This window comes from Bufo bufo, chromosome 1 (genome assembly GCF_905171765.1).
Source record: "Bufo bufo chromosome 1, aBufBuf1.1, whole genome shotgun sequence".
In the NCBI taxonomy this organism is placed as follows: Eukaryota; Metazoa; Chordata; class Amphibia; order Anura; family Bufonidae; genus Bufo; species Bufo bufo.
Genome location: NC_053389.1, coordinates 53296242 through 53316537, shown reverse-complemented (window position 1 = coordinate 53316537; position 20296 = coordinate 53296242). Strand labels below are relative to the sequence as shown.

Sequence of the window (20296 nt, the reverse complement as noted above, 5' to 3'; positions counted from 1 at the left end):
GGCATAGGGGGTCCGAGACTCTGTGATGATGCCTGCTCCTTCCATCTGCTGGAGTATGTCCCGGACATCTTCCACATCTCGAGGGGGTATTCTTCTTGACCTTTCTCTGAAAGGAGTAGAATCAGCAAGTCTTATAGTATGGGTGGCACTCTTAGAACACCCCACGTCCATCTCTGCTCTGGAAAACACTCCCTCTCGGGTGACCAGTTTTGAACGAAGGCTGTCTTTCCACTCCTGTGGTAGAGGAGAATCTTCTAGATCAAAATCTAAAGGTGCTTTCACATGATCCTTCTGTTCTGCACTCACAGACATGATGGACGAAACTTGATCCAAAAGGTGTATCACACCAATCTTCTGATGACGATCAATCCGGATTTCCGTGGGGGTTAAATTCTGTACCATCACAGGAAAGCTCCGACACCACCTTTTCCGCCAATCTTTTACCTCAGGTATGAGAGTCCACCCTTTCTTCTGATCCTCTTCAGGCAGAGACTCTATAAGGTATTGTCCAGTTCCTCCCAACATTTCATGGTGCATTGAGGCTATGGCTCGTAAGGTTTTGGTCTCACCAGGCTTCACAAATGCAGGTTCTGTTCCTGAATAGTGGCACGACCCTGGTTTTGTTTCAAGGGCTAGTCGTCTACACTCTTTCCCTAGGACAGGGCTGACCTCCATCAGTCGGTCTAAGGAGACATCTCCCACTTCTGTCAGATAGGCCTTGAATACATCCTGTACCATCTTTGCATTAGTGCCCAATATTATTGGGGCACACACTTTCCTGGCTGCAGGGCATATTAAAGCTTCCAGCTCCATAGGACATATTATCCCAGTGTTTAACTGGGGAATAGTTATGGTCACTTTTATGCATCCTTCCACAGGTTGAGCTTGAGAACCAACGCCCCATAGCTGAAACTCTCCTGCAGGTTCCATAGGAATGTGTTTCAAATGACGTTCATAGAAGTCCCGGTAGATAATGGTGACTTGAGAACCTGTATCTAGCAATGCTGAAGCCTGAATTCCTTCTACTTGCACGTGTATCAAAGATTTAGGCCCAATCTTGGCTCCTACAGATAACCCATATGTAGGCCGGGTCTTCCTTCGCTTGTAAGACCTGGTCATTTGAGTCTCCTCAAGCTCGGTTGTCAGCACCTCCACGGAGTTCGCAGGGCACTCCCGCTGAAAATGCCCTGACTTTCCACATTTAAAGCAATCCCCTCGGCGGGGTGAATCCTCAGGAAACAGTTTTTTCTGAGTCTTCCTGTGTTGCCCCCCACTTCCAGGGGGAGGATCTGCTCTCTCTGGTGGTGACTTGCATAAGAACTCCAATTCAGCCACCTTCTTCCTAAGAGCTGACAGTTCTGTATCCTCTTTCTCCTTCTGTAGGGGTGGACACATCTGGTCTTCCAATCTCCTGGCTGTATTTATTAAGGTGGAATAAGGCAGGACTTTATCATCCAACTTGGCTCTCAGCAGAATCATAATTGGATTATTGATTAAGCCACCTCTCTGAATTTGCTTAGATAGCCGAGCATCCAACTCAGAGGCAGGAACTGCTCCTTTATGGAATAACTTTCCAAGCGATAGCTGTAACCGGTTGATATAGTCAGTGGCTTTTTCATGCTCCTTCTGCTTAGTGGCTAGGAACTTAACCAGCAGATCATCCAAATCTTCTGATTTCCCATAAGCATCCTGCAAAACTTGTAGATAGTCGTGCACAGTAGCTTGCCCATTTACTCCCTTGTACAGTCTTATCATGTCTGTAGCGGGAAAACGAAGACTCTCCACCAACCGCTGTTTCTTTATGGTATCCGTACAAGACCATTCCTGCAACAACTGCATAGCATTATCCTTCCAGACCTCAAAAGGCTCTTCTCCTGAAGGAACAGGCTGATTCCCAGAAAACACCTTTAGTTTGCGGTAACTATGGGTGTGGTTTGCCGTCACTATGGCTTCTGAGAGTTTCTGGAGTATGTCCGATACATCACTACCTCCTGTAGGCGGGGTGCGGACTTCAGGGTTGTCTGGTTTCAGTAATGCTGTAGATGGATGAAATTCTGCTTTAGGAGTAATCATCCCCCGTTCTCTAGGAGGATGAGCAGCTTGTTTAGGAATGGCTCCGGCCTTTCTGGAGATGGGAGTCAGGAGCTTAGAATAATTTTCTGTGACATAATCTCTCTGTTCTAATTTAAAGGGTTGTTGCAGCGAGACCCTTTCTTTCTTCTCAAGTAGAGCGTACACTAAAGAGCATCCTTCATCCGGGGCTCCATATAAATGAATGTTGGTAGGCATCTCATGGTCTCCCAAGTCCGTATGACAATATATTAACATGTAAGTTTGGCCTTCAGAATCCTGCAGGATATCCCTGACGGTCGCCATTTCTATTCCCAATCGAAGTTCTATACACAAGATGACGTGATTCATCTCACAGCAGGATGGGACTCTGCATAACATCACAGCTTGCTGCAATGGTACATTTCTTTGCTGGGCCCACTCTTTTGCAAAGGAGGGAGTGGCCTGAGGATTTAATCTATTCTCACTGGTTGTACCCCAATTGATCTCAGCAGTGCCTCCATATGTAACGGGGTTTTGGTGGCGCCCCCTAGTGTCTATGGGGTCCCTAACCCTAGTTAACTCACTATGCCTGACAGGCGGATCCTGAGCCTCCGCTATCTGGGAGTTGGGGTATATGTCTGCGGCAGTGCCTCCACCCAGTGGAACATCCGGGGTAGGGATGTGAGGCTCCACTGGGAACATACTTGGTGCAAATGAGACTGACACAGCCTAACTGGAATTAACTTTATATAGTGCATAACAAAATGAACCAACATACATAGAAAAATACAATAGCGTAACACAAATAACAGGGTAATGTGGATTCTTCCTCACCCACCCACTAGCACACCTGCGTCCCACCCCCTATCTTCGCCCTAATGGCCGTTGGTGCACATAGGAGAGTTGGGGCCCTTATAAGCTCTTGCTCCGCAGGGTCACTGAAGCAGCCTGAGCTGTGTAATGTCTGTCACTGGACCTCAGAGTCTTTATTGTGGTGAGGAGACAGGTGCCCTGTGGTGATACAGGGAGAGGTTTGACTTACCCTCACAACACCATTTACCAGGCCAGTCCGCAGCAATCTCCTTTCACTGGATTCACCAGACGTCTGGACTCAGTGCTTGTCTTTGCCAGCGGTCCCTCTCTCAGCAGGTGTGATCTTGGGTGAAGTAAGTTCTCTCCGCCAGGTTCTATCTCTGTGCTGCAGTCTCTCAATGCCAGACCCATGTCCTCTCTCTGGCTGAGCAAATCGTAGCTTCTAGAAGCTTTTCCAGGACCTTCCTCTTTAGAGCTGTGCAGCCCACGTCGTTTTAGGACCTGCGATGATGTCACTAACCATGTGACTCCTTTCAGCCAGTCATGTGATAAATGCTCAATGTCTTATTAACAGCATACTGAGTCCATCTACTGGGCATTTCAGATAACGCAGCCGGTGTAACTTTACAGGGTTACACACCTATAAAGAATATTTGGCGCATCATAAAGAGGAAGGTGCAACAAAGAAGGCCCAAGACGATTGAACAGTTAGAGGCCTGTATTAGACAAGAATGGGAGAGCATTCCTATTTCTAAACTTGAGAAACTGGTCTCCTCGGTCCCCAGACGTCTGTTGAGTGTTGTAAGAAGAAGGGGAGATGCCACACAGCGGTGAAAATGGCCTTGTCCCAACTTTTTGGGGATTTGTTGACACCATGAAATTCTGATTCAACATATTTTTCCCTTAAAATGGTACATTTTCTCAGTTTAAACTTTTGTTCCGTGATTTATGTTCTATTCTGAATAAAATATTAGAAGTTGGCACCTCCACATCATTGCATTCAGTTTTTATTCACGATTTGTATAGTGTCCCAACTTTTTTGGAATCCGGTTTGTAGATTTTTTTTCATCTGAACCCATGATCCCTCCCTGCTTCATGCTTGTGGGCCAATGAGAAGGCTGCAATGTCTTTGTCTGAGCTTAGCAACATCCCTAGCAACCAATAGGAAAGTTGCCTTCCCCTTACTATATAAGAACCTCCCCAGCAGCCATTTTCTGCAGTTTTTTGCAGTTCTGAGACAGACAGCAGTGTAGGTTAGATAGTGATATAGTGTAGCTGTGTTAGGTAGTGTGATAGGTTCTGCTGTCCATACATACATGCTACATACAGACATAGTTCTGTGATGTCACAAGTTCACAACAATACTTAGTGCACCAATCAGTAATATGTAGTCAGACCTGCTAAAAGGCGAAGTTGCACGTATTGCGCAAAAATATGTGCATCATTAATTGCCGATTTGCGCAATCGCAAATATATTGGAGCACTCTATCTGCATATAAAGCTATTGTAATGTTCTGCCGTGCCAACCATTTTCTCCAGTCTCAGGAAACTTCTAGCAGCTCAAAAAATTTAGCAAAAGTGACCCACGCCTGTATTGAGCTCGCAATACGCGCATATTTCACTGCCGATTTTCACAATCAAGAAAATAATTGCGAATTCTCGAATTCGTGAATTTATGACGAATATTCGCAAAATATCGCAAATTCAAATATTGCTCATCACTAATAATAAACTAAATTATGGCATGCAATGCCAGTCTGCCGCATCAAAAGCCAACACAATGTTGTTTTGTGTAAGAAAAAGGCATGTCTTCTAGAGAATAAAAGTATTATTTTACTTCATATAAAGCACTGGTGTGACCATATCTTGAGTAGACAGACTAGTTTTATTGGCGAGTCCATGAATAAAGATATCAGAGAGCCGGAGAGAGTTCAATGAAAGGTAAGCCAATAATTGAAAAGTAGGGAAGATCTCAATTGCAAAGAATGGTTGTTGAAAGTAAATGTATTTATCCTACCGAAGAGTAGTGTTGATCACGAATATTCGAATTGCGAATTTTTATCGCGAATATAGGTACTTCAAAAATTCACGAATATTTAGAATATAGTGATATATATATTTGATTTTTTTATCGCAAATTTTTCAATTGCCGAGTAAAAACATGATTCCTCCCTGCTTCTTGCTTGTGGGCCAATGACTCATTAGCCCACAAGCAAGAAGCAGGGAGGAATCATGACTTTAAATAGGAAAAATGATGAATATTCTAAAAAATGAATATATAGCACTGTATCGAATATTTGTTTTTTAGAATATTCGTAATATATAGCAATATAGCGAATATAAAAAAAAACTAATATAGAGCAATTCAGCTAATATAGTGCTATAATCTTCTTTGTCTAATAGTTGAAATTTTTTTCTCATCTGAAGTTCAGATTGGAAACAAATTTCAACTATTGAAAAAAAGATTATAGCACTATATTAGCTAAATTGCTCTATATTCGTTTTTTTCAAATATTCGCTATATTGCTATATATTCTTGTTTTAGAATATTATGAATATTTGAAAAAACAAATATATTCAATATAGTGCTATGACTCATTGGCCCACAAGCAAGAAGCAGGGAGGAATCATGTTTTTGCTCGGCAATTGAAAAATTTGCGATAAAAATTACGGAAATTTGCATATTACGCGATCATTACCGTGTCGATTTTTCGAGTTAAAATATCGTAGTATATAACTAATAATCAAATTTGCGAATATTCACAGAATATTCTACAAAATATTCGCGAAATATCGCGAATTCGAATATGACCCCAGCCGCTCATCACTACCGAAGAGAAGGTGAAGGGCGTCCATTCAAAAATCTATGCTATAAATTTTCACAGGGTTACTGATTATGGATAAATAAAGTGCAATTTCATCACAAAGTCCAAAGTTACTGGATGTGGTAATGGTTGATAGTGTGGAGAGGTGTAAGGAACGATTAGAGATCTTCCTTGTAAAGGAAGGTCATTGAATGTTGGTCCAGGGATTTGTCCAGTGGCCAGCAGTTGGCAGGAAATAATTTTGTGAGTATAAAAGCTTGAACTTCATGGATTATGCCTATTTTCAATCCTCAATCTATGTACTAATGAGAGGCCGCTGTTTCTTCAGGACTTCCATCTTCTCTCATTGCCCTCACATGGGTCTTTCAGGCAATCCATTCATAGACAAGGGAATATGAGGATCTTCATGGTATAGATTAGAGATGAGGGAATAGATTCCTTAGAATCGAAATTCAACCTGAAGTTTTGAAAAAAGTTTCTTCAGATTTGTTTGGGTAGAATTTTTCGAGAGAGAGAGATTTTCCATAATTTGTGTAGAACCAATTCGTACCCAAAGTGAATTTCCTGGCCAAGTCAAACGAATCGAACTGAAACAAATTTTGAGAAATCTGCTCATCTCTAGTATAAATAGTGGATTTTACCATGAAAAAAGACTCCTCAGGGATCCGATCTCATCTCAGGATCCTGCACTGAGCTCTAATACAGCCACCGTTGTAAAGTCTTTTGAGATGATTCTCTTTCTACCATCGAGCCTTGTAGACTGTGTGGTTGGGAGGCAAGATTATGATTACAGGTCAGAGCTTCTTCAGCTCACAAAGCTGTTTTGAGTCTTTGAATATTCAAGTCAGTGGCTAGTCATCTAGGACAAGAAACGCGCCAACGCTGCCCCTAGTATCCTCTTTGCCCTGTACTTGGTTCATTTCTAATTATAGTGGCATGTGAGGAGAATGCTTGGAGCGTTGTCCGCTCGGCTGTGGCTCTGCATGCGCGGGCTCCACACGATTTTCTGTTGTGCTTGTTTGTGAGTCTGTATTAAATATGTGATTATTTTTCTGCCCGCGGCCATGTGTAACGGTGGTGAGTCTCCTCAGCTGTAATTAGCCCCTCTGTCCGGCTGCACGGCTTCATTTCATAATACATTTTAGGAGAATTCACCTGTAAAATATGTGAATCAAATTAGCTTCATGAATCTAATAACAGATAAGAACTTTTCTGAGGGATATGCACAATATTGCAGCTGCAGATAAATAGGACTGGATGATTTCCAGACGTCTGCTCTGTGCTTCCAATTCTAATGACATGACCCATGAGATGATGTAAAGCTCAGGAGCTCGCTCTTGTGGCTGGGTGCGTCCTAGTCCAGGCTCTAGAGGTTCCATCTACGTGAGGAGAGCTTTGCATCTAGAAGAGTAGTGATTTGTAGTCATCTTCAATGCCATGATCCTGACTCAGGAGTGTAACTACCATAGTGGCAGATCATGCGACTGCTATGAGGCCCAGGGCAAGAGGGGGCCCAGTCTTAGTTGGGATCATCCTCTATTCTACTGGAGGTGAAAACTCGGTCAGGACTCTACCCTCTAAAGGAACAACTTTTAGCAAATGAGGCAGTGGAAAAATAGCCAAAGGGTCATTGAAAAAGGGTTTAGGCAGAAACCCTTCTGTCCTGTGTGGGGGGCCTGGTGTGATCCTTGCTATGGGCCCCTTACTTCTCTATGTACACCACTGTCCTGACTTATTATATCAGTAGGTCCTGGTTGGGAATGATGTCCCTTGAAGAATTTTCATGTGTGTCCACTCCTACTTTAAATTCTTTGGCTGGATTTCACAAAACCATTTTAGGCTACTTTCACACTAGCGTTATTACCGGCATAGAGTTCCGTCACAGGGTCTCTATACCGGAAAAGAATTGATTAGGCATATCCCCATGCATTCTGAATAGAGAGTAATTCATTCAGGATGCTACGGTTTTATCTCCGGCGAAAAAAACTGAAGACTTGCCTGAATGCCGGATCCGGCATTTTTTTCCATAGGTATGTATTAGTGCCGGATCTGGCATTCAAAATACCGGAATGCCGGATCCGTCCTTCCGGTCTGCGCATGTGCAAAGTTCATTTTTCACAAAAATGGAGGCACAAAGAAAGAAGGGACAAAGACTGTTAGTCTCAGCTGACATTGGCACATGTCTGAAGTCAGAACGTTTAATAACAATGTTCCTGATGACAGAAGCCCGATAAAGAGGTTTTCCAAGATTCTGATCAAGATGACCTACCCTAAGGTGAGTGCCGTGGCCTCTTCCTAGACCATTTTTCACAAAAATGGAGGCACATGGAAAGAAGGGACAAAGACTGTTAGTCTCAGCTGACGTTAGCACACGTCTAAAGTTGGCCAGTTTAATAACCATGTTCCTGATAACAAAAGCCCTTTAAGGGACAAAAAAAATCACGAGTTGTAAATGGTACGTACTCAAAATGGGATAAAGTCAGCAGCGGGGTGCCTAGGTCCAATTCTCTGTAATCTCTTTATTATTGACTTTGTGGATGGGATTGAAAAGTGTTCGTTTTTGCTGATGACAAAACTTTGTAAGAGATTTAAAACTCACCTTGATTGTAAAATTTTACAGAGAGACCTAGATAAGTCGGTGGCATGGGCGAGACTGTGGCGGACGAATTTGAACAGGGTCTTCTGAGAGTTTTGTAATGGTGAACTATCCTCTGGATAGGTCATCAGTATTTGATCGGTGGGGGTCTGAAACCTGGGACCCCCGCTGATCAGCCGTTTGATGAGGCAACAGCACTTACAGTAGACCTGCGGCCTTCTCTCATCAAGCACAGCGCCGTACAGTGTACAGTGGCTGTGCTTGGTATTACAGCTCAGCCCCATTCATGTGAATAGGTCTAAGCTGCGCCTATGTGAAGAGACGTCACGTAGCCTAGCAGTGTTCCTTATCTCCAGTCCTCAGGGACCACCTACCGATCATGATTTGAAAATATACCACACAATGAATACCTGTGGTAAGTCCTGATGCACTGACACTAATTATATCACCTGCTCAATACAAAGGAAATTCTGAAAACATGAACAGCAGGTGGGCCCTGAGGACCATAGTTGAGGAACCCTGGCCTAGAGAAAGCTGAGAGAAGGCTGCCGCACTACTGCCAGGAGCCAGTGCCTTCTCAAACAGCTGATCAGTGATGGTTCCAGGTGTTGGACCACCACCAATCAGATACTGATGAACTATCCAGAGGAGAGGTCATTAATCACTCGCCAAACCACTTTAATGTTAATAAATGTAAAGTAATGCACCTGAACTACAGAAATCGTATGGCTGCATACACATTACATGGAATAAAACTGGTGGCAACAGAACAAGAGAAGGACTTGGGTATTCCGGTTACAAGTAGGCTAAGCAACAGTACTCAATGTCAGGTAGCAGCTACAAAAGCAAATAAGATTTTAGGGTGTATAAAAATACATGATCACCCTTCTATTAATCCATTGTAAGGCCACACCTTAAATATGTGATTTAGTTTTGGGCTCCACAAACTGTAAAGGATATTGGAGAGCTAGAAAGCGTTCAGAGGCGGCAACCAGATTATTAAATGGGATGGAAGGTCTCACAATGACAGAAAATCAGGATTGTTCAGCTTGCAAGAAAGACCCCTTAGACGTGGTTTACACATATGTGTATACAGCATGCCTGTATATCTTTTCAACCCAATTAGCTAGGAGGCCTGTTTAATATCGTTTCTGTGGTCATGGTTCTTGAGGATTTCATGATGCAATTTCCTGAAGGAAGGTGCAATCAAGTGAACTTCTTCTTCATGGTTGCCATGATAGAGTGATGGCCAACAATCAGTCACCCTAATGAGAAAGAAAGTGAACATTGTGCAAGTGGCAGCTGCTGCTCCTCAACTGCCAAACTCTTCTCCATACGTCCAAACTTATGAAAATCACAGAGGGACAATAGCAATGGCGCTACATGCCTCTAACTCAGTGCATATCTATACACGCCCAGTCAGGCCTTCTCCCCTTAGTGCACCCACACTAAGTTATATCTATACTGTGGCCCCTCACAGTAGTTATAATCACATTGTGCCCCCTCAGTAGTTGTGTCCAGATTGTGCCACCTTCATAGCAGTTATGTCCCCATTGTGCCCTCACTATAGATATGCCCACATTGAGCCCGCACAGCAGATATGGCCACATTGTGCCCCTTCACATTAGTTATGTCCACGTTGTGCCCCCACTGTAGTTATGTCCACATTGTGCCCCCTTCATAGTAGTTATATCCACATTGTGCCCCCACAGTAGATATGGCCACCTTGTACCCTCACTATAGACATGCCCACATTGTGCTCGCACAGCAGATGTGGCCACATTGTGCCTCTTCACAGTAGTTATGTCCTCATTGTGCCCCCTTCACAGTAGTTATGCCCACATTGTGCCCCCACTGTAGATATGTGCACCTTGTGCTCGTACAGTAGATATGCCCACATTTAGTCCTTACAGTAGCTTTGTCCCCTAATTCAGTAGTGCCACCTCTGTTAATAAAAAATAAAAATAAAAACTTAAATACTCACCTGGGCTGTTCCCCTGATGATCAGAGCACATCCTGCACTTCCCAGCAGGCATAATGAGGTCACAAGCACATCTCACTTACTGGGCTGTGTAGGAGAAGCACAGGCTGATAACCGGTCCTGGACGATCCACCTACACAGCCCAGCAGAGTGATGTGTGACCGCACCGACAGTTGAGTTGAATGGTGAAACAGCTCCCTGCTGCATCCGCTGTCTCTGCATCCTAAGGATGCAGAGACAGTTTAGAGCGGGACATACTTTGGCCTGACTGGGACTGTCCAGCTGGATTCAGAATGGTTGGGAGGTGTGCATCTCTATTTCATTATCCTTTGTTGGGGTTTCCTTATATGTTTTATTGAAGAAAGGTCATTTCCGTGTAAATATCTGCAGCCATAAACTTGTCTTTTACTCTGATTTTCTGCACATTCCACACTCCGTGGCTGTTCCGAGGAGCTTGGCTGAGGCCGTCAAGATTCAGATCATAGATCTGAAGTCGCTTCGGTCAAAACTTTGTTTGAATGCTGTACGGAGATTCGTCTCCATACAGCATTCAAATGTACGCGTTATGAGTTATCACAGAAGTCTCGTGGGACTTTGGTGAGTAACTTTGGGATTTGATTTTTAAACTTTAAAACCATTTTAAAACATGGATCGGAAGTCAGCTTTGGATTCATGTTTTAAAATGGGTTTAAAAGTTCAATAATCAATGGGCGAAGTTATTCTCCAAAGTTTGGAGCGAATCGACTTCGGATCTAGGATCTGAAGCTCGATTCGCTCAACACTACCTTAAACATCCTCGGCTAAGTTGGAACTAGAAGCATCATTTCCTCCCGTAGAGCAAAGAAGAACATTTCTTTTGTGCTATTTGTTTTTGTAAATGTTTGGTGCTTTTTCTTTTCAAGGATAAAATGTTAATAGGCGTTTTGCTCCAGGCACTACAATTAATGTATTAAACATGTAAAAATCTCTGCCTGGTTCTACCCCCACCCCGGCGCAGGCAGACGGGCCCATCTTATCTGCATCTCACTTAATAAGTCAGATTGATATCACTAATTCAGCGGTGGGGGACACATACCTATTTACTGACTGCACAAACCGCGCCACATAAGCCCCACTACTCGCTCCCTGTTTATAGGCTTAAGAACCATACCTGCTGTTCTGAGCTCATTTCGTTTCCAAAACAAGACATTTACGGCAAGGCTGATGCTTTGAAATAAGCATATCATTATACAAGGATTGAGTGAACAGTCAGACCATGATTAATCCGTAGAGATGTCTGCCCCAGCAATGTCTACACCCCCCCCTTAATAGACCAAGTGACCCTACTGTTAACAAAACAATTGACAAAACCAAACCCCAGGCTTCTGCTCCCTGCCTTTTTTTGTGTGCCAAAGATGAAGGTTGCGAAACCTTTCCTCAGATTCATTTGCTGGAGCCTCCTGATATTTCCATGGGGAAGACTTCCTAGCTGTACTAGCTGGATGTCTGCGATCGGGATTGGAATCCTTTATATTCATTTTCTGCTCCCAGCCAAAACCTTAACACTAACCATTAGGAGGCACATATCATGATGGCCATACACATGAGGTTAAGGTCGGCCGGGATGGTCGATTTTGGTCATTTTGTCCAACTGTCGTTTGAAAAACTAGGGGGAACGATCATTTGCCATGGCCAAAAGCAGACTTTTGTCGGCTGAAAAATGTAATCGTTCATCTGCCGAAACTAAATATTGATGGCATGATCGTTTGAATTCAGACAATAACTTGCCATTGTGCTGACTTACTTTTATGAAAACACTGTCTCCCTGGTTGGCCAGTTTAGTTTGTGGGATCGTTCGTAAGAACAAGCGACCATGGACGACTGATTGACCACAATGTGGCCAATCATGATCTCAAATTTATGACAAGCTTTAGGACGTTCCTCTGAATAATGTGAACGTTAAGGAGGTTTGACCTTACGTAAGGATCTTATTTGCCCATGAGTGGTAGATGTGGCTCCTCGCTCAAATGGTTAGCTTGCTGGGGCCTCTCTGTGGCGTAAGTCACATAACATGGCATATCATACATGGTGCTGGTTTCATGGCACACATAAGTGAGGGAAGATATAATGAAGCATATATAACTATACCAAAGACACATTACTGGTGTAATCCAAATGAATACACAGACAGTTTTTCATCTACTGCTTTACGGTACAGCCACATGGTCAGGTTTCTGCATGCAGTTTCGGCAGACAAAATCAGGATTGGATCATAAAAGGAGAGAAAGTATAAAGGACAGATACAACTTCTCTTTTTTGGAGTAGACTGCAACAGGAAACCTAACCATGTGGCCGTACTATTAGAGATCAATCATGATCTACACAAGAAAAACGCCACATTAGGATCAGAAATCACAAGACGTAGAGAATGGAAATGAATGTCTGCAACATGAGGACATGGCTGCGAAATGAGGACTGTGCTCATGGCTAAGCAACAGACCATCAAGAAGATTGAATCTTTAATCCTGAGTAGTTTTGATGGTTGTTAAATAAATAGTAGATGTAGGTGTGATGATTCAGACTGATGTGCACTGAGAGGACATTCTAGAGAAAGAGTGCTTCAAAAATTTATATATCCAGGATGTTTTTTTTTTAATTTTAGAGCATTTTTTTCAGAAACCGGTCCACAGCTGTTTTTTTTAGGACAAACTTAAATAGCTAATTTATGAACCTCCAGAAATATTGTTAGCATGCCCTCAAACCCTTTTATAAAAAAAAAAACCTGAAATCATTGTTAGGATAAGCTCTAAAACCATCCTCGGGACAAGACCCAGAAATGTCAGGAGAAGCTCCAGAACTATTCTAGTAACAAGCTTCAGGACCTTCATTAGGACCACCCAATGTCTTTGAAAAGCTTCATAGGATCAGTATAGTGGTGGCGAACACATGGCACGGATGCCAGAGGGGGCACTCAGAGCCCTCTCTGTGGGCACCCGCACCCTGGTTTTCTGGTTAGCATCAACATTTTTTAAAATAATGTTTGTTCCTGCAACCTGGATCTTCCTTTTGGTGGAGAAGATCCTAGTCTTTTTTAGCTCTAGTAGATGCCTGGGTTGTTGCCTATGCAAATACTAGTGCGTAAATGGATTCTCTCTAAGCTTTGCCAGTGAGGACCCTGGTGATGATCAGGGGTAATTCTCCTTTTGGAGATGGCTTGTGCTAGACCACATCTTTGTGGGCCTTATTTTTGTGGCAGTTGAGTTCAGAAAGCATGATCTCAGGCTTTCAAGAAAATATATAATGTCATGTATGCACACAGTATGCTATGACAATTTATTCTGTTTGTTAAAATAGCAATTTGAGGTGATTGTGGCTTTAACTTTTAAAGGGCTTCTGTCACCCCACTAAAGTCATTTTTATTTTTTTGGCTACTTAAATTCCTTATACTGCGATATATTAATATACTGTATAATGCTCTTACTGATTTTCGTTCTGTAGTTTCTTCAAAAAACAGACTTTTATAATATGTAAATTACCTCTCTACCAGCAAGTAGGGCAGCTACTTGCTGGTAGCAGCCGCATCCTCCTTTCATAATGACGCCCCCTCCTCATGTTGATTGACAGGGCCAGCGAACGCGCTCATCCTCTGGCTGGCCCTGTCTGAATTCAAAATTTCGCGCTTGCACCGTACCGGTCTTCAGTCGGCGCAGGCGCACTGAGAGGAGGACGCTCGCTCGGCCGCTCCATCCTCAATGTGCCTGCGCCGATGACGTCACATCTACACCTGGTGCAGGCGCACTGAGGAAGAAGCGGCTGAGTGAGCGTCCTCCTATCAGTGCGTCTGCGCTGACTGAAGACCGGTACGGCGAAGGCGCGAGATTTAAAACGCAGACAGGGCCAGCCAGAGGACGAGCGTGTTCGCTGGCCCTGTCAATCAACATGAGGAGGGGGCGTCATTATGAGAGGAGGATGCGGCTGCTACCAGCAAGTAGCCGCCCTACTTGCTGGTAGAGAGGTAATTTACATATTATAAAAGTCTGTTTTTTTAAGAAACTACAGAACGAAAATCAGTAAGAGCATTATATATTGATATATCGCAGTATAAGGAATTTAAGTAGCCCAAAAAAAAAAATGACTTTAGTGGGGTGACAGAAGCCCTTTAAAGAGGACTTTTCACTGATTATTACACTATGAACTAACTATACAGACATGTAGAGCGGCGCCCGGGGATCTCACTGCACTTACTATTATCCCCGGACGCCGCTCCGTTCTCCCGCTATGCCCTCCGGTATCTCCGCTCACTAAGTTATAGTAGGCGGAGATTCCAGTCCCTAAGTTATGGTAGGCGGAGTTTGCCCTTGTTCTGCTCTAGCGCTGGCCAATCGCAGCGCAGAGCTCACAGCCTGGAAGGTTATTTCTCACAGGCTGTGAGCTCTGCGATGCGATTGGCCAGCGATACAGAAGAACAAGGGCAGACTCCGCCTACCATAACTTAGTGAACGGAGATACCGGAGGACATAGCAGGAGAACGGAGCGGCGCCCGGGGATAATAGTAAGTGCAGTGAGATCCCCGGGCGCCGCTCTACATGTCTGTATACTTAGTTCATAGGGTAATAATCGGTGAAAGGTCCTCTTTAAGTTCCGTCTCACATACTAAACCATCAAAGAGAACCATCAGAAGATATATGCGCTTCATTACCTGACAGTTCTGCCATTTGAGTCTCAAACATTGCTTTTATTAGCCCAAAGAGGTGAAGCCGAAAGAAGCCATCTCCAGGCATAACTCTTATCTGTGAGGACAAAGAATGTCATTACAGGCTGGGATGACGTGGACAATGACAGCACGTGTGCAAGATTTTTCCCTCCTTGTAATGATGTTCCCTGTCTTCAGGCCAAAAAGGGCAGTATTTGAACCTGGAAACCTTAACATCTTGTCGCTCAGTTTCCACCTTACTTCAGGAACCTAACTTGCATATGGCAAGTTATTTTTTGTCATAATGAAGCACCCCTAATAAGGAGATCACTGGAGACTAGACAAGCAGAACTGTCAGGTACTTGTGGCGGTTTGGAGGCATATGCAGCAGCCCAAGAGGAGTAGAGGATGAGAGTGGTAGTGGCTCTGGTAGTTACAGTCAATAACAGTGGCTGTCCTCACACCGTTGCTCTCTAGGGCTGAGCATTAAAAGGAGGATGCACCCTTTTTGGGGTACCAGAAATGTTGAGTGTTTGTAGTGGTGCAAGACAGGGAGTGTAGAGAGCAAAGGCTGGCATATGATGCAGAAGTCAGTAATCAGGCCAGATATAGTAGAATAAATGTCTCTCTTTACCGAAGTGCAACATATGAGTTGTAGTACATCCATAAATATCAAAACATGTACACAGTGCAATTCTTCCCAGATAACAATGTTTGAATTTAGGCAAGGATGGGAGCTATGGCCCTTTTCCCTCTCTATCTGTCTCAGGTCTCTTCCTTTAGAGTCCAAGGCAGGCAATTGGACTCTTGAAGTGGTGGCTGTAATGTCTACAGAGAGATAGAGGGTTTTAGAGATATGACTGGCCAAGTCATGTCCAGGTTTAGAGTGTGTCTTGACAATGTCCCTCACTGCAGTAAAGTCTCAACAGCTTTTGGTAGCAGGTTACTTTTCTGACTCCAGTGCTTGACCATGCAGACTCTAGGTTCTATAGTTCTCTCCTTGATCTTACTCCTTCTATCCTTCTGTAAATAATGCAGATAAGCTTCCTCTCCCTCTTTAGTCTAGACTAGAGCTAGGGGTGGGGCCAGTCCACACCTAACCTCCTACAAGGGCTGAGACATGATTGTTAACCCTGGCTATGCCATCCATACATAGTTATATTGGGTGCAATACATAGCATGACATAACATTACATTACAGAAATAAACACAAAGAAAATAACAATTTTGAGGTACCCCATGTTCTGTAGTACTGGTACCCCATGTTCTGGGGTACTGCACATATACCTTCCGACAGGTTCCCTTTAAACTCCATTTAAAAAGTATATCAGGAAATCCTTACAAGCCCCTAGTTACTGTCTGTTACTAATATGGTGGTGAGATATTCTGCAGCTCTATCTGGTACTGGTCAATTCTCATAGGGAACTACTTACCCTAAATGTATTTGATGCAGAGGGAGAGGAAGGTGAAGTTTGTGATCTGCAGACGCTGGCAGTTCACAGAGGAACAATACAAATTGAACGTGATTGAATAGTGATCTCCAGTCATGCGTGGTGGAAACCAGTATAGAAGAGCCTGCTGAGAGGAGCTGACTCTGTTGGGCCTCAGGACATTCATTTTGTTTGGGATAATTGAAGCCTCAATTAGTGATGTTTCTTATAAATCTTTTCTTCGCTGAATCCTTCTAGTTATGAAACCTTCACTGGGAGAAGCATAAAATACATGTATATTAGCAGAAATGGCCACAGTATCAGCAGGAGATATTGTTATGTTGGTAACATGACCCCAGGAATTGAAAGTAGTTTACCAAATCTAGGGAAATGGGCACACACTTTGGGTTGGTTTCGCTCCAAGACCATAAATCCATGTTCTAGTGTCAAGTGTGTTACGCTAACATCCTCAGCACCCTAAACCATTCACACTATGTCCTATCATTGTTCTTTCTTGGTCCCCTCTACCTGTCTTTGCCCTGGTGTACTTTAATAATGCTATTTGTTGTTCTTCCTCTTCCACATATGCACAATTATTATCATTAGAGATGAGCAAATTGATTCTAAAATTCCAAATTTCAAGCCGAATTTTTCAAAAATTTCTGATTCCACTAAAGTCAAATTTTGTGTGATGCAATTTGGCAAAATCAAGGGTAGAGAGAGGGAGAGGCAATCAAAGCATATATTAGAGTCAAATTTATTCAGACTTCAGTTGAATTGGATGGTTGATATGGCAAAGTCAGTCCGGAATAGTATTTTAAGAAATTTGCTCATTTCTAATTATCATTTTTTTTTGCACCATCTGATATGCTGTGCTGAGACAACGCTGTCCAAGATGAGACAGCAGAGCTCACCAGAACCTTCAATTGCCCTCCTGAAAACACAATGCGTCACCCTGTCATGGGACCAGCTACAACTATAGTCTTCAATGTATGGAAGCGTTATCTGTCCTGCTTTTAATATTTGTGCACAGACATCACAGAGCCCCATCATAAAACTCATAATTGGCCCCACTACTATTAAAAACTTAGGACCAGATTTATCATTACTCTGACAGCTCACTCCACTTTCACATATGGCTAAAGTCAGTTTTAGCCAAGTCAGATTTATGATCGGCCCTTTAAGACAGTAATAAATGTGGTTTGACGGTAGCAATTTATCCGTCAGTAAGCCGCTTGACAAAAGTCACACGTCTTTACAAAAAAGTTGCATGTTCTATTAAAAAGTCTCATAATATAAGCATGGTCCTCACTGGAGTGAAATTGCGCATTTTTTGCGACTTTTTAGCGACTTTTTAAATAGTCCCAATAGTAAATCGAATAGTCTAGAGATTCATTTACATAAGAAAACACGCCCACTTTCAGAAAACTGGCGAGCATAGTGCAGAGCAGAAAAAGTCGCAAATTTGTGCGCAGTTTTAGCTATTGCGCAAAAATTTGTGACTTTTTCACTCCATTATTCTGACTTGAGCTAATGATAAATCTGGCCCTTAGTGTCCGGTCCACCATCATTTTCTAACAGAACTCCAAATCCTCTATATTAATATAGGGTTTAAAGAGTTATCCCATAAAAAAAAAAAAACATTTATCCAGATGCTAAATGTTAAAAAGAGGTTTTCAATGGAAGGGTGGTCACACATTTGCACTGTCCCTCCATTCAAAGTCTATAGACTAATGGAGATGGTATAAACAATGGTTGATGATCCACTGTGCCAACTAACTCATTTGACTTTGGGCTGTTCCTGAGGGAGTTGTCCTGGTTGTTCCCTGGCTTTCATCCTTTGCTGCAAGGGAACCACCAGGCTTCTACCTCATGGAATAGTCCCAGTGTAGTTGGCACCTGACACATGGGGGTCAGAGACACTGGTGCAAAGCAGAAGTAAGGGCTGGCATAGTTTGTGCAATTCCAAGAAACTAATCCAAGCTCAGGGCAGGCAGCAAAGGTTCAGTACGACAGACAGACTAAGGCCAGGGCAGGCAGATGAGTTTCAGAGTCAGTTAATAGGCAGAAGTTCGGTACACGGGCAGACAACCAGAATTTCTCACCTGCACTGGTTAAACTAATAAACTGGGAACCTGAGCTCAGGCATCTTTCCACTGGAGAAGGGAGCATGTGTGATTAACGCTCCATTCAAATTCCTCTGTAACATTGGTTCGAGATCCCAATTCTAGTTATTGGTCAGGTTCTCATTGGTGGGGCACCCAGCATTCATGCATCTGTCACTTATCAAGTGGATAGATGACAAATGATGTTCATAGGATAACCTCTTTTATGATAAAAATTTCTCGTACCTGAAGTTACTGGAGGTCAAGCTGAGAGGGACCAGGTGGTCAGGACATCCAAGTTGTCTGGATGAACATGTTTGAAAATGTTAATAACTATCTGTTTTACAGTGTGAATGGTGAAGGAATAGTAATCTCACGGTGAGAACTCAGTTGGGGTAACCCAAGAGATATGTTTGATTGATATGAGATTTACTTTAAACTAACAGAGCGACCCTTCTATCTTGTCACAGTGGGACTCCATCAATGAAATGGATGAGTTTTACAGCCCTATCCATACCTACCAAGTCTGCAACGTCATGTCTCCAAACCAGAACAACTGGCTGCGGACAAATTGGGTGCAAAGAGATGGTGCCCGTCGAGTATATGCAGAGATTAAGTTCACACTGAGAGATTGCAACAGTATGCCAGGGGTTCTTGGAACTTGCAAAGAGACTTTCAACCTGTACTACATGGAGAGTGATCGGGACCTTGGCACCAGCACGCGAGAGAGTCAGTTTATGAAGATTGACACAATAGCCGCAGATGAAAGTTTCACCAGTGTTGATCTTGGAGTACGGCGGCTCAAGCTTAACACAGAAGTCCGTGGCGTGGGACCCCTCAGCAGACGTGGATTTTATTTGGCCTTTCAAGACATTGGGGCTTGTATCGCCATTGTATCAGTGCGAGTGTATTATAAGAAGTGTCCTTCAATGGTGCGTAACTTGGCTGCTTTCTCAGAAGCAGTTACCGGAGCTGACTCATCTTCCTTAGTGGAGGTACAAGGAGAGTGTGTGGGGCACTCAGAGGAGAGGGACACCCCAAAAATGTACTGCAGTGCGGAGGGAGAATGGCTGGTTCCTATCGGGAAGTGTGTGTGCAGCGCTGGCTTCGAGGAACGTAGTGACTCTTGTGTCGGTAAGTCGGAAAGTCCACATTTCTCACTATGAACCCCTACAGTTTTGGAAAACATAAATACAGACTGCTCTAGAATCTACCTTTCTCAATAGTCAGTAAATTTCTCAATACTCAGTATCTGTAGATTACATATACAGAAATTGCAATTATCACTAGTAAACACTGCTCCTACCATGATATGCTAGGTTCCTGCTGTCATAACAAATCCAATGCACAGTGTTCAGGCTTTTACTCACTCCATTCAAGCTTCTACGTGATGTTATATGTGGGCAAATCCACTGCTCCTCCAAGTATCAGTGAAACATCACTCCATCAGTGATGTATAACACTGACTGTCAGCTTCTTGTGGCGCTCCAAGGCCACTGCGTCTGCATTGTACATAACGTCTCTCCATCAGTGACATGGTAACATCCTACGCGGCGCCAACATAGCGGCCCAGGCTGGCAGCAGTCAGTCAAAGAGACCTCTGCCAGTATTCGCTCCCCATAACTCTATGTGTGTCCTGAAGAGGCAGATACAGTTGAAAGCTCTGGTGCTGTCATTGACCTGGATAGTAGGAGGGGACTCCACACAACTGCATCGTTTGCATGATAGTATAAAGTACCACCTCTGCTGACGATAGGCCATCACTTGCAAAATAATTGACAGATGTTTACCTTGTTCTGGATCACCATTGCAGGATTATAGG

At 43.4% G+C, this 20296-nt stretch overlaps 1 protein-coding gene across 1 annotated transcript in view; it reads left to right on the top strand.

The window, feature by feature from the left end:
• EPHA8 (EPH receptor A8) overlaps nt 1–20296 on the top strand; it is a 98917-nt gene that overhangs the window by 36561 nt on the left and 42060 nt on the right. Inside the window, exon 3 of the mRNA XM_040415534.1 lies at nt 18945–19608. Coding sequence (XP_040271468.1) covers nt 18945–19608 — 664 coding nt within the window. The remainder of the gene's footprint in view (nt 1–18944; nt 19609–20296) is intronic.